Source organism: Amphibalanus amphitrite, unplaced genomic scaffold (assembly GCF_019059575.1).
Source record: "Amphibalanus amphitrite isolate SeventyFive unplaced genomic scaffold, NRLGWU_Aamphi_draft 000184F_arrow, whole genome shotgun sequence".
Lineage (NCBI taxonomy): Eukaryota > Metazoa > Arthropoda > Thecostraca > Balanomorpha > Balanidae > Amphibalanus > Amphibalanus amphitrite.
Window position 1 is genome coordinate 384335 of NW_024881679.1, and position 15343 is coordinate 399677.

Genomic DNA, 15343 nt, shown 5'->3' on the forward strand with positions numbered 1-15343 from the left:
ACCACCGAAAAACTCACCGATTCAGGTCCTGTTATGTCACAGTAGGTGTAATTTTGAACATATAACGTATCAGTGTGTTCTTTGGTGTTATCTGTGGCCGCTGGCGGCTGTAAGGAGCGGTGGTCGCCGTCACTATATTTTCGTGGGCGGTCGGCGCGCCGCTGGCGTCTCGGCTGGGGCGCGGCGGCAGAGTGGGCCCGGCCGCCCCGCGGAGAGGAGCAGCGCGCGCGCACCGCCGCTGAGCGCTCGTCGCCCGCTCGGCCGCCACTCACCCCCTGTCCTGTGACGGCGCTCAACACGGAGCGGCATGCACTGCTGAAGTGAGCGCCGACTCGCAGGGGCATCATGGAGGTGACCAGCGCGCGACCGGCGCTGCTCGGGTGAGTACCCGTAGTGGGACGTCAGGCGCTACCGAGACGTGAGGCGGCGATGGGCTGTTGCCGACCGCCGTGGCCGACTTGTGTGCCACATGGGTAGGAGCGGAATACGCGGCTCAGTGGTGGTCTCTCCCTAGCTGGCGTCTCGCGTGCCGGGCCCAAGTGTTGCTCTGCTCCGTGTTCGATGGCGATGACATATGGGGCCTGTTCCAGCGCATCCAGAAACTTCCAGAAAGCTCTAGAATTCTCCAGAGAGCGTTCCAGCGCCTCCATAAAGCTCCAGAAAGCTCTCGCCAACATAGAGATCTTATATACATACATGTATATAAAATCTCTATGCTCGCCAAAGCTCCAGCAACCTCCAGTAGCCTCCAGAGAGTTGAGAGGTCCACATTTCTCTGGAGGCTCTGGTCTACAATTATGGCGCAGCCGCGCACATTTGACAATTATGAATGTAAGCAAATGGCTTTTGACTGTTAACTTTACAATTTGAATGTAAAGAAAATTACATCACAATTATTTGTAAATCTTTCTTACTAAAATAAAAAACAAATGTTGTTTTTCAAGAGTGAACCATCTTCATTCCGTGACACCAATCTCCAGAAATATCCAGATTGCGTTCCAGCGACTCCAGTAAAACTTCTGGTAGAGCCTCGAGTCAAGAATTTCTACTGGAGGCGTTGGAACAGGCCCATGCTTTTTTTGCTATTTATAGTATAACAACGTGTAGTTATATCAAACGATTTTCTGTTGATAGTTTTGATCTAATCATTACTTAAAAGTTAAATATATAAGCCGAATGCACACACGTAGTTTGCCAGCATAGCTTCGTTGCTAGGTCATTTGTTCTGCGTTTGATGTATAAGTTACATTAATGCTATTCGCTATCTCACAGTAAATAGACGCGCTTTCCTAATCCGCTGCCAGACGAAACGGGAATCTCGCGCAACCTTATACAAATTAATTCCAATAAGTAATTCCAATTTTTGGGGTGACGTCTTTCACATAGGGTGGTGTAAAACAGTCAAGGTGTGAAGGCAACAAATGACGTTCGAAAGCTTTCGGAGTCTCGATAGAAACACCACAAAATGAGGCAACGAAAGTGCTGTTAGGTATGGGCAACGTGGGTCCCTACCTATTTAACTAGTTTAGATGCCCCAAATTTGCCTTTCTCGTTAAACTCTGGCCTCCTTCTTGTTATACTTCTTGTGGTCAAATTGTCCGTAGCTCAGTTTTATTACAGCTAGAAGTGGATCACTAATTCACCCTATCCACACCAGTCAGTGAAGAGAGCTCTTGTGGAAACACACCCCTCGAGATAGCTGTTTGGACGGCTGAATGACCCAGGGTATATTGAATTAGGGTATATTGAATTAGGAATGACCTGTCCACCTCTCTGGTGCCTGGGCCACGAACGTTTTTACTACTCTGGTGCAATAGTCGCGGCAGTGCCACCAGTGAAATATCTCCCCCTGACCCTTTCCTCATACGGGTTTCTTGTTCCTCATCGGCCTTAACACGCGCATGACTGAGGTGCTCGACCCCCTCGAGAGCCCCCTCTCGTTTTTCTGCAATATCCCCTAGGCCGTGAAACGCATCGACACAACCCTTTCAGTACTTTCAGCTGCATAAATTTGACACAGGTGTCCAAATAAAATCCTGTAACTATCATAGGCCAGCCGGAAATACGCTGAATTACGCCTTGTTCGGAAGATTTTGATGCAAAACATGGTTCTACGGCAATCCTTCTCAAGAGCCGAGTTTTTTTTGTAAGCTAACATTGATTTGTTCTTATATGAAGTGTGCGATGGGATGCCTATGATAGGTGCTTAAAGGGACTATCCCACCTTCTAAAATGTTGTTAAAACCACTTAAATTGTGCCCGAGTTTATAGATTGGATGACCAGGAACACGGTTCTGGCATTTATTTTTCATTAAACATCTTAGGCTTCCCATATTCCAAACACAAACTTTCAAATATGTGACGTCACAGCCCAAAATTACCTCCTTCCCCAGGCCACATTACTGTCATGAAGCTGATTCTTTTTACTCTGTAGGCACCACAACAAAGTTCAGACCAAGTTTTAAGCGATTTTTCAACGAACAAACCCATTTAAATCAGAATGACTAAACGAGGTGACGTCACACTAACGGTCGCTCCATGTTGAAGATAGGGCCTTGTACAAGGCCCATTTTCAAATGAAGGGAACGAATTTCTTCAACACCAAGAGGCCGCGGGGGTTGCAACCTAGATAGATAGTGGTTTCTGAACCTCGCCGCAAACTTGGCTATCTCAACTCAAACCCCATGTTAAAGGTGGGATAGTCCCTTTAACATAACCTAATGACGCTCGACTTTAAAGTGCTGTAGTGATCTGTAAAAAAGTCGACTTGTTTATGAAACAAAAAGGCATTCGTATTCCTAGGAATCCGACACAGGGTGCAGGGTGCACTATCACTCCCGTCCCTGATGGTGGAGCCACTCGCCATGGGCGCTCGGCGAACAGCAGCTCTGAGCGGGTTGATCTCGGTGGCACGTGGAGTGGGAAGTAATCGTGGCACGTGGAGTATGTAATCTATGTAGTCTCGAGACACCCACTTGGGGGCGGGTTAGGCATAAGTCTCCCCTTTAACCCGGCGGCCGCTGGGCCTCCGCGCCACCCGCCGGCCGCTGGGGGGGGGGGGGCATATAGTTGCCCCCCCTTTACTTCTGCGACGATATCGTCGCAACGCGAAGAGATAGAGAAGCGAAACTTTGCACATATCTTCCTGAATACCTAGCCGAGGTTGTGTCCAAATTTGGTGTTGATCCCATTTGAAATGACGTCACAGTGACGTCATAAGTGAAATTATAGATTTGCGACTCTCATATTCCTCACGATACATCAGATATACGGGACCGAATATAAAGGACCGATTATTGGTCAGAAACTAGATGGAAGTGTAGTTAGATGTTTTAGGATGACAGCAGGTGCTGTCTAGTTCATTTACAGTTGATTTTCATGCTCAGCGTCATCAGAAACGGTCCATATCGGAAAACGGCAAAACTTTATGACGTCACTGTGACGTCATCTTAGGTGCTACAACCACCAAACTTTCCACAAACATTGCCTAGGTATTCATTTGAAGCTATGTTAAGTTTCACGTTCGTAGGTCATCAGGTTTCGGAGATATTTCACAAAACGTAAAGGGGGGGCAACTTTATGCCCCCCCCCCCAGCGGCTCGTGGGTTAACCCGGCCGGGCCCGGGGGGTAATCCCAACCACCGCAGCCCGGGGGGGGCGTTTTTCGCCCCCCCTTGTCTAACTCCGTAAATAAGGGAGCTACGGAAACAAAAGCGATACCAAACGAAAGGTCCTTACGAGACGATTCTAATGCACCTAAAATTTTTGACCTCAGGTCAATTTTCAAGGTCAGAGGTCTAGGTCAAAGACCAAAACCGGCACATGTGTAGTGATCTCAAAGTAAGCCTTCTAGAGGACGGCAGGCTGCATCAAACCGGCAAAATTGGGTGTCAAACGAAAGAAGAGAATCTGAGGATTCTGAAAATGTGCTCCAAATAAAAGGTCAAGGTCAAGGTCACGCTCAAAATTGACCTCAAACTTGGCACTTTTTCGCACATCTTGCGTGCTAACTTCCAAGATGTTTTGAAATGTTTTGAGGCTTATCAGTTCCCTATTTGTGGTTCATCTTAGGATACAAGGCTGCTCAAAGGTCAAGGTCACAGAAGAGTATCCCTGCTAGAGGCTATTTCACTGATTCAAGTAAGCAATAATAAATAAGACAATTTTGCCATCCGGAAGCTCTAAATGAATGCTTAGAGGAAAATAGATGCCAGATTCGTGATCAGCGGGTACAAATCCATCATAAACGACCTTTCATGTGTCAAGGTCAACCAGAGGTCATTCGAGGTCACATGAGGTCAACATGAAACTTGACCTTTTCCGAACAAAATATATATCATTCGACGCGGCTTGACAAGGCGAATGCGATGGTACCACTGCCGTAGCTCTAGGACCATTTTTGTCAAAGTTATTTGCGAAAAACTAAAACCACATTTCGGGGTCGTTGACCTGACCTCTGACCTCAGGTCACCAAAACTATTTTTCTATTTTTCTCTAGGTCAAACGCTACACAGCCGTGCTCGTAATTTGTCTTTAGCTCTAAAACTCTATTTTTAGCAGCTATTTGAAATTTGCGTCTGTGACGCCGAAGTTTGCCGTGCAGGGGTCTAGAAAAATAGATCTTGTGACGTCATCAAGGGGGCTAGGTCCAAATTTTTTACTTCAGAAGATGTCAAATTGATGGGAGAAAAGGTACTGAAAGTTTCGCCTTTCTATCCCTAAGCGTTCGGGAGTTATCGCAAATATTCGCCAGGGGGGGGGGGGCGAAAAACGCCCCCCGGGCCCGCGAGGGTTAAAGGGACCCTCCCACCTTCAAAAAAGTTAATGAATTGGCATGAAAGTGATGTCCCTTGGTTCAGAAAGGGCGAAAACGAATATCTACCAAATTTCACCGAAAAATATTCACTGGTTTTCAAGATATTAGGCTTTTACTTTTGTTTACTATTTGGGATCTCCCCTGTTACTAGCGACTTTATTTGGAAGCAATAATTTGGCAGCCTTAAAGTGCGGCAGACGTTGCGCGCAAAGCAGCGTATACCACCACGTGTTAACGATGGTTTTAGTCTAAGATTTAAAAATCGTTAGGTCTCCGCTGACGTCACAAATTCTAAGGGGGCATTCCAATGCATTAGCCCCTTAGAATCCGAAAACTGCAAGTTTGAAATTCCATATCTTCGAATTAAAGCATTTTTCGATGTTGTGAGTGCCCAAACCGGTATTTGCAGGCCATGGCCACCAATTTGGCTATCTCAACTCAAAACTAATGTTAAGGTGGGAGTGTCCCTTTAACGCGTGTCGCGTCTCAAATATAGCGACACGTGAATGTGTGACACGTATAGAAAGGGAGTAAACTCTCCAAGAAAGTGCTGATACTGCCCCTCAATAACGGATCGACCCTCTGGTATGGGTCGTTCATCAGGATTCAGGTGGTCCCCCTCCATGAATTGGCCACCAGGCACCAACATTAAAATGTGACAGTTGATCATTTCTTATTATTTCATTCTGCTATATGTTGGTGACCATAAATCATAATACCTTAATTGTTATTTGTTTTTGTTAAATATGCAGGTTTCCTCTCTTCACTCTTGCATACTGAATTTTGACCTTGCATTTAAATGGGTTAGTCGAGATCGTATGACAAGAACAGATACCTATCAGAAATCGCTACCTCGAACTACGAATGTCGGTCTCCCAATTAACTAGCCAATAAATAGACCTCCATATACCGCTATATGCGGCATACAAAGGTCTATGCTACATTGCTACAACATTTACAATACAACTCTCCTTGCAACTCGGCGGGGTGAATTGTGCACTGTGATCTGTAGTCACTGCTGACGTGTGATTTTGATAGTTTGCTATGTGTAACGCCTGGCAAGTGTGGCTAATGTGGGAAGACGTGACCTTTACAATGCTTTTTGCTTTAGCTTATTGAACGTTGGTGTGCTTGCTTCATCGCATTTGCATTTGAGAGAAACATAGGTCAGTTACATGCCTTTGACACCTACTTTACCATTTTCGAAGCATTCTTAACACTTCCGTCTCTTATTGAATTTGTCTTATTGAATTCAGTCAAACAAAGTTACATGCATAACGTCCGAAACCAACTTTATTCGCAATCAGGGGACCAACAGCCACTCAACCATGCCTCTTCCTCGTGCAGACAGTGTACCCACGTGTGTGCCAGACTGGTCCCACTTTAGGAGAGCGGGCAACAATGAACATTGCTAACATTGATTCGAAACCGCGCAATGCCCGTATTGTTCTAGGCGGAGACTGCATCCCTCGTCTGTGTGTTTGACGGTTGGGCTCTGTTGGCAGGGCGCTGGCGATAGTTTTGTGCGCCCTGACTGTTGTTGCCGACCCGGTGAGTACCTGGCTAATGGCCACACACAATCGAGTATAACTTTGAACTGGTTTATATTGTTTGGTTATTCAACATAGCCTGAAGGCTATGTTTGAAGGAACATGACCTTTTGTGAAAATATGACTTTTTGCCTCGCCAATATGCTAACATTAGGTATTTTCGTAGTTCACAAATTTTGATTTCGTGGGATGATCCAATTGCTACCGTTTATTTATTTATTTGTCCCCACTGCAGGGGGTGATCTACTTCCCAGCCGATCTCTCATCCCCGATCGTCTCCGCTGAACCCCCGCGGCCTGCAGCGCGGCCAACTGACAAACACAGCACGTCCCGGCGGCCGGGCGGGCGGTGTTCCAGGCCGACCCCGAGCTGGCCGAGCCGGGGCGGGGGCGGCTGTGAGTCAGGCTGGCGTCCGTCCAGTGCCGCCGCCGCCGCCGAGCTGTTGACATTGCGGACTTCTCGCCGTCCTCCGGCCGCCCCCGCCCCCGCCCCCGCCCCCGCCCCCGCCCCCGCCCCCGCTGCGCCGTCTGGGGCTGGTGTTGGTGCAGCTGCACAGAGAGCACGGCGGCCCCATCCGGTCCCGTCCGGCCCGCTGTCCGCAGCGCGTTCCGTCAGTCCTCTGCAGTCACATCCACACAGTACAGCCTCAGACACACTGCGGGGACGGCAGTCCGGTCTCAGACACACTGCGGGGACGGGCAGTCGGTCACAGTTCGGTCTTTGACACGCCGCGAGCAGGACCGTCTGCCTGGCCTCAAGAATGCTACAGCTCGTGTACCTAAAGTCACTCATTGCAGCGTCTCGCTAAAAGTCTGTTCATTACAGTCCGTCAACCCGAAGTCAGTTTCAGTACAGTTGGTGTGCGCTGAGTCAGTTACATGTCAGCCCGTCTGCTCTGAGCCAGTTACGTTACTGTCCTGTTTGTTCAGTCTCGCCAGTCACTCTTCAAAGTCGTCATCCTAAGTAACCGAGGCGCGCCTCACGATCGTCCGTGACCGCCGGAGAGCCGCCTGTGACCGCAAGGCCTCTGGCGCCGGCCAGCGGACCCACGCGGCATCTCGGGCAGGTCCGGTTCACTCTGTGACCCGGGCTATCGCCCTCGGGCGGCCGAGGCACGTGCCGCAGGGCCGCCGCGCCGCCGCCGCGCCGCTCCACTCTCAGCTGGTCGGCGCTCGGTGACGAAATCGCCCGGTCTCGGCCGGTATAGCGGCACGCCCGGTGCAGTGTGTGGCGTGTGGCTATCCATCTCCCTCTCACGGCCGGTGACCGAGGCGGGGTCACTGCCCCCCCCCCCCCCCCGCGGCACCAGCCAGGTCGCTCAGAGGGTACAGCTGCTCCGTTAGGTCACCGACGGAGCGGGACGGATGTGTCTGCGGCTAGCCCGCCGCCAGCTGGACCCGCCGCCCCCTCCTCCGCTCGCGGTGCCCCCGCCCCCGCTCGCCGCCCCCGCCGCTGCAGGCGGAGTGTTGCACAGCTGCGTGAGTTCACGACAAAGTCGCATATTGTGCGGACCGGGCCCGGATCTCTGTCCCTTCCTCTGTATGAAATACTGACGTCAACATTGGTCTCGGTCGAATCTGGATTCGCTCTGTGGTGGATAGAAGCGCTCCTTGTTGACTCGGAGCTGAAGATTTGCTCTTGCCTTCTAAATGCCCATACCGTCATCCCTATGTTGATGTGTTTGACTTCTGGCTTCGATTTGTGTTATTTAGCGTCGTATGAAACACGAGAATTACGGCAAATCCTTGGCTACACTACCTTAGCAACTAGCAAAGAGCAAAGGTAAAGTAAAGAGTAGCACAGAGTTAGGTACTCTGCTCTTATCATTCATGATCAACTGATAGGCATGAATGTAAACGTTGCAGTCTTGATGTTATCTCGGCTCGTTGCTATACATACTCTGTATGCGTTCCCGATGTGTACTGTCTCGAGGTTGTCAGCGTAACGGTCGTAAAAAGCAACAGACTGATCACAATGCAAACATGCACATCGGCTCAACGGCAGTCTCAAACAAGCGTTTGCGTGGATGGCGTCCTGTGCCAGCTCGAAAAATCTTCAAATTTTATGATAAGACGATTTGTTCATGGTATGTGTGGCGCAGATAAGGCTCATTCAGTCTGAACGGCGCCGATATGGGCACTCAGAGACGGCGGCTCCGATAGTGGCGCAGATAGACGGGCCTGTCGATATGGCGAACGCCGATTTTCTGAAGAGTGCGTTAGCGGAGGCCCATGAATTGTGTGTTCTACTGCCTTATTTTGATGGTCATTGACCGGGATAACGCTCAAGTTTCCTGATCGCCAAATCGACTGCCGCTGACGGCCCAATCTGAGGCTACAATCGGCTCAACTGTTTGTGAATGGCTTGGCAACAAGCCTGCACCGCTCTATCACTGTGCCATTACGGAACGTGGCGGCAGAGTGACATGTCGCCAATCGACGGCGCTACAAGCTCGGAGACAGACGACTGACGGGGTGAAACATAACGGCCGATCCGTCAGGGAGAACCAACAGCGCTGTCAGACTCCACAGAGCTGTCAGCTGGATTCCCGAAGTGACAGGCCACTCTCTAGTTTCCCACGTGGAGGATAGGCCGGCCGACGCACTGGGGCACCGCCCGTCCCCTCCCCCTCCGTCGAGGCGCGGCCCACTATTTCGGGGCGGGCTGCGCGCAGTCCGTCGGTCGCGGGTGGTCGCCGCTCCTCAGAGGCGCTCTCAGTTCAAACGTATATCTGCGGCGCTGTATGTGGGTCAGCGGGCGGCCGAGCGGCGCGTTTCGTCGGCCGGGGCGCTGAGTTCCGGATACCGCGGGGGCGGGGGCGGCCGGCAGATGCCCCCAGGTCGGCCGGGACGCTGGCGCCGGCGCTCATGACGCGATGGTCGGTCGCGGCCGCCAGCGAACACGGCCGGCTGTTTACACGGTCCGACATCCGACTCCGGCCCGGTGCAGGCTGCACAGAGTTCTCAGACGCCGCCCCCGCCCCCGCCCCCGCCGCCGCCGCCGCCGCCAGTGCACCAGACCGTCCCACACCAGCCGAGCAGGATGGTCTCAGACTCGCTGAAGGCGCCCAGCCGTGCCGTATTGTGCAACGGAACCAATCATTGGTTATGGAAGTGATGAATAATTAATTTGCGGGCGTCTATGCACTCCTTGCTTCACCCGTAGATCACAGATGAACTCGCTCACTCGCTGCACTGGCTTGCTTATTAGCAAGCTGCCCGTTGCTGTTGATTTCTAAGTCTACATTATTTTACTTGGTACCCTATCTGCTTATCTTGTCTATAGCCATTACCTCATATCTACCTGTCATTCTATTAATAGTGAAGGCTAAACCACAAATCGTAAATCAAACCCCAGTCGCCGGAACCCTGACAAAAAGCGCCACCATGTTTATCTTGATAATTGCGCTTTTTGTGGTCCGGAAACACGGCACATTTGACGCCGGTGGTCTGCGGCACGCGTCGCCGTTTTTACCCGCATCGGCCGTGCAGGCAAACATTGGCAAACACCGCGCACCAATGGGCTGTCGCTGCTGAGAGGAGCGTGCGTGTGCGTGTGTGTGCGTGTGCCACGGCGCGTGAGGGACGAGCAGCGGCCGGCGGGCGGAGAATGTCGCCCGTTGAGACAGAGCACGGTGGTTGAAAAGAAGCAGAGAATATCGCCCTATGAGACAGGGCACGGCGGGTGAAAAGAATCAGTGGTCACGAGTACGACGGCCGGCCGGAGGGCTATGGAACCCGTGACAGCGTCTCACATCACCCCTCCCTGGGTGTCAGTGCCTTCTGACCGAGGCCGCTGCAGATCTCTGAGTGGCGGCAGCCGCGGTCTTGGCAGAGGTCCCCGTCTCAGCTGAACAAATCCTCCGGCATCCGGCGGCCGGTTTCCGGTCGTTCTGAGACCTTCGCGTGCATGTTGCTCGTGCTGGTATGGCAGGCCTACACGGTCTTCACAGCGGCCTACAGACTTCGTGGCGGCCCGGACTTCGTGACTCTCATGTCCCCTGCAGTAGCCGAGGCTCATGTTTGCCTCACAGAGTCCCACACGGAGCCGTCTTTACTGCCGCCGACTGCCTGCTGTTTATTTTCGCTGCACATTTCGGTTCTACTGAAATTGTTTTTCTATGGCTGGATGACGATATTGGCTTGCGATTTGTATGCGCTGGTATCGTTTTTCATTTAGCCATTAAGCTGGTTCAAAACAATAAATCTAGTGTAAGACCGGTGTGTGCACTGACAAATTACGCTATTGAAAATAAAGCACAGTGCCGTGCGATCCGTGGCCCGCCTCGCTGTCAGTCCATTCTACAGTCTGTGCTTCACCCGTTGTAGGGCTGCAGCCTCGCTGTGTGTCCTCTCGGACGTCCACTGTACCCGGTCACTTAGCGAGCCGTTCTGTGTCACTTGCGGCGCAGTTGGTCGGCTGTCCGAGTCTGCTCGTGACAAGGTCAGATGAGATCACCGCCTGAAGAAGCAGACGGCTGCCGCCTGCTGCTGCTGCCTCCGTCCAGGCGGCAGCCCTGCCCGCCCGCCGCGGCGGCACGGCAGACCGCGCGCGGTCATACATTGGCCGATTGCCGAGTGGGTGTTCAGCGTTGCACTCGTAGGATAGGCTGGGCTGGTCACTGCGATCCGCCTGGTCTCAGCAGTGAGAAGTGACCAACGGCTTCGAGCTTTGTGGGCTGTAGGATGAACCTCCAAACTAAGGCTGTCATCCATTCACTTTTCACACATTGCGCTAGACCGTTCCTAAAGGCTTCATCTGTAGGTTCCGAGCTAACGACCGCCGTTTCCAAACCGAGGCCAGCGCTCCAGGGCCGTGCCAGCGACTGAATCAACAAGCTCACCCGTTTGGTTGGCCCGCCCGCGCTGGTAACCTAGGGTGGAGAAAATACGGCCAACTTCCGTTTACTGAGCAACGGCAGGTGTGCTTATTTTGAAAGGTCAACCAATGAAGAATAAGGCATGTGCCGGCCAGCGTTTGATTGTCCATTGAATAATTTGCTGGCAACAATGCTGAGCTACATTATGAATATGTATGCCTCTGCCTCGTAGTAGCAACAGAACGGTCACGCGGGCTTGAATGGCGTGGCTTTATCGCGTAAGTTTCACACCTGTTGTTATCTCACACTTTAGTACCATGGTTTTTACTCTTTTCTCATTGTTTTTGCTCCTTGTCGCTTTTTCAACTTGTCTGGCACGAGTTCCGTGAGAGACTATTGAAGTTGAATGGCCGACTTATCAAATACTACTTCATCGCATTCGACAATCGATCCCACAGTAGGTGTTTGCGGATCGTTCGATGAAGACTCACTTCAAAAGGTGCATGAAGCGAAGCCGTCAGCAAAAATGCATAAATTACCGCCTGAGGAACCAGAAAACATTTATTCCATCAACTTGGTCCTCCGTGTTATGAACTCGGAGTCGCTTCAGCGTGACGGGGCTCTCAGTGCGTCTCTCGGCCTTCTATAAGCTGGTTTCCTGACAGGTCCGTGACAGACGGCTCGTGGCGGCGGCAGCTCGCTGCTGGCACAGTTGGCACGCGTCGTGCCGTGCCGGCCCTCTGACACGTGCCGCATCTACTAACATTGCGCTGGCCGCTGCTGAGACTCCCGCAACCGACCACAGGCTGGCCGGCCGGACAGCACGTGCCGAAACGCGCCGGGTGCTACATTGCGAAATGTAACCCAATGAGTGTGGCGGTGAAATATGCGCCTCAGCGGTAGCCAGTAATGCCAAGACGGCTCTGCTAGTAGAAAGGAGGCACAAAGAAATCAAAAGGGATTAGTAATTAGATACCAGACAGTTGGGAACACAAACTCATAATCGAATGTACATTTATTTATCACCTCTTCTTGGAGGATATATTATCATTGTTCTGACAAGTAGCGTATGTCAGCCGCCAGGTTGGCCATATGCAACTCTATTGCAGACATTTGCAGAAAACATTCGTACTTAACGTCATGGTAAAGGAATCTGCCGGCCAATGTTACGAAATATTAGACTGTTGATGATGGGCTGCTTCTGTTTATGCCTGGGAATCGTTGCCAGACAGGGGGCATTCTGACGCAGCAGCGGCGCTGGCGGTGATGGCACGGTGTATGGTGACGTGTCGATGAGATCAGAGTGGCCAGAACATCCGGTCTGTCCGCCTGGTCTGTGAAGCACCGCGGGAGATCACACTCTGACACGGAATATTGGTCATATGTCGAGCAGTCAGCTGAATCCAGATTGAGGCGGTTACTACCGAAGCCTATCGAACTATAATCCTATCGAACTATCGAGTCGACTAACGAGGCAGTTCACTTTATCTTTCTGAATGTTTCAATGAAATGTGGAATACTTACTGAATTCTAGACACTGACTAACTGCATGAATAGCTCAAGGTTAGGTGGATTTCATACTTTTTCAGTTTGTGCTGAATGAAAGCACGCAGTCATGTGTGTCCCAACGTCCCATCGCGCCCTGTTCAGTGCCCATCCGGTGTCCAAACGGCCGAAGCGCATGCATCGCTTATTAACCCGCGCCCCACTGGGGTCTGTGTAAAACACGCCCTACTGGGGGGGGGGGGGGGCTATTCATAGCCCCCCCCTCCTAACTCCGAAACTACTGGACCGATCGTCAAAATTCAAACGGCGTCTGATAGCCCCGGAAAAACTGTCGAGCAAAACCTAATTTCATTGACCTCGAGGTCACCGATGACGTCACAGGTCAGGTCAAAGTAAAAATTATTAGCACTTTGGCTTGTTCACATTTCAATTTTGGGCTCTGGCCGCCGTCTAACAAGTCAGATCAGGCTCATTTTTGGATTCCACACTCGTGAACAGATGCTCTAGATACCTTGAGGGTACCAAACTTGTACTTTGATTTTCAGGTCAGGGTCAGGTCATCACAGGTCACGAAAATATTATATCATGCATGGGTCGCGTGACACATGTTTTATGGTCCATTTAGTCCATAGATTTCGCATTTGATGTCGTCTGTGTCATTCGAGGTCATTTTGAGTCGAATTTAGCTTAGGTCAGGTCACTTTCAGGTCAAAAAAGGTCAAATTTTGAAGTTGAAATTTTTCAACAAAAAAGGTGTCTATTGGATGCAGTTTGAGCTCAGGAACACGATGGTGCCATTAATATTGGTGTACGATGCCAAATACGTACTGAAAAATTGATTTAAAAAATTAATAATTGTGAATTTTTTGCAATAATGCGTATAACTTGGCCATTTTTGAAGATATTTTGCTAAAACTTGCTAGAGTTAGTCATAATCATGCGTTCTGTCACATATATTCCGGTTTTTTCGAAAAGTCAAAAACTTTTTGAAAAAAAATATAAAAATATAAATTTTGAATATTATTATGTAAAATTTTCGAAATTTTCAACATTTTGAAAATTTGAGATAGCAGTTTGATAGCGCGGTCAATCCTGAGTCCTTTCATGCAAAGAAATTGGATCTAGCTTAAAAACTGAGCTCTTGGGAGCGATTGCCGTGGTTCAATGTTTTGCGTCAAAATCGGACGAACATGACGTCACTCTGACGTCATTTCCGGCCGACCTATGGTAGCTACGAAGTTCAAATTTTGACACAAGGTGTCAAATTGATGCAGCCGAAGGTACTGAAAGTTTGGCGTCGATCTGTCAAGCGGTTTGGAAGTTATTGCAGAAAAACGGGAGGGGGGCTATAAATAGCCCCCCCAGTGGGGCGCGGGTTAACTCACTGTCGTAAACTGATCAGTGCGACTAGCCCGCCGTGCTTCGGTGTATGGCGGTACAGTCTATATCACCAACCAGAGATACCGATATGCGTCCGAAACAGCCGATGACAGCGCGACCGGGCTGTAGCCGCTCAGGTGCACACAAAAAAAAATAATTACACTCTTCGGTTCTTCGGAGCCAAGTACTCCCATTAACCCGCGCCCTGCTGGGGGGGGGGGGGTGTTTGAACACCCCCCCCCCTGTGGTTTTTCGCGAATATCTCAAAAACGGCGGCGCGGAGCGCCGCCGTTTTTGGTACACCTTATCATACATCAATTCTACACATGTTGTGAAAATTTCAGACCAAGGTCATTCAAGGTCAGGTCACCAGGTCACTCGAAGTGACCTCACCTCATAAAAAGTTTCAATGTCTGTCATAGCTACACCGAGTGACCGATCGCTTTGAAACTTTCAGCGATTGCTAAGAGCATTAGCATGTACAAAATGTACATCTCAGAATTTTGATATCGATGACCTAAGGTCAGGTCAATTTTGCGACCTCACCATTATAAGTCAATGGGAGAAAATTGAAATGCGCCTGTTTTGGACGAAAGACATTATAAACACTCCCAAACACTGAATTACAAGTGGTTTAGACACACTGAACATGAAAATGGTGTCTGTGACCCCTGTTTATGCCCTGAGGTCATCTTAGGTCACGAATGGTATCTAACAGTTTTTCGCAAATAACTTTTGATAGAGGCATGCTAGAGCGATGAAAACGCCTTAGATGTGTTCAGCTCGACGATACGGATCGACTGATATGCAACATGACCCTTTCCGGTCAGGTCATGACCTTGACCTGAGGTCAAATTTTCAAGTTGACCTTTCAAGGTCAAATTATAGTTCGTTCGATGCGTCTTGACGAGAGGAACACGATGCCGGTAAAAGTAAGCTCGTACAATGCTTGGGTCAAAAGTTATTGCAGAAAAACTGTTTCCGAAAAAAATCGGCTATTTTTGCAGTTTTTGCCCCCTGCAGGCAAAACCGTTGACGTTAGGTCAAATCTGAGAAAATTACTCAGAAAGGGCGTTAATAGGGCTATCGAATGCGCTTTTCCGCGGCGCTGTAGCTCTATTAGTTCCCGAGTTATGCGTTGGCTTCTTGGAAATTTTCGACATTCGACCTGGAAATCGGCGAAAATTTGCCTTCAATGACCTCTGGTGACCTGACCTTTGACCTGACCAAAAAATTGACCGAAGTGATTTCCTCATTATTTTTGACGCTCTT

The 15343-nt window shown here is 50.1% G+C and overlaps 1 protein-coding gene across 3 annotated transcripts in view; it reads left to right on the forward strand.

The window, feature by feature from the left end:
- The first annotated feature begins 188 nt into the window (after positions 1 to 188).
- LOC122384239 (collagen alpha-2(IV) chain-like) overlaps positions 189 to 15343 on the forward strand; it is a 55921-nt gene continuing 40766 nt past the window's right edge. For 2 of the 3 annotated variants that reach the window (XM_043371411.1, XM_043371412.1), the window contains exons 1-2: positions 195 to 380; positions 6322 to 6367. In XM_043371411.1, the coding sequence (XP_043227346.1) occupies positions 346 to 380; positions 6322 to 6367 (81 nt within the window). In that variant the 5' untranslated portion in view covers positions 195 to 345. Of the gene's footprint in view, positions 381 to 6321; positions 6368 to 15343 lie in introns of all 3 variants that reach the window. The other variant, XM_043371410.1, reaches the window with a different exon arrangement.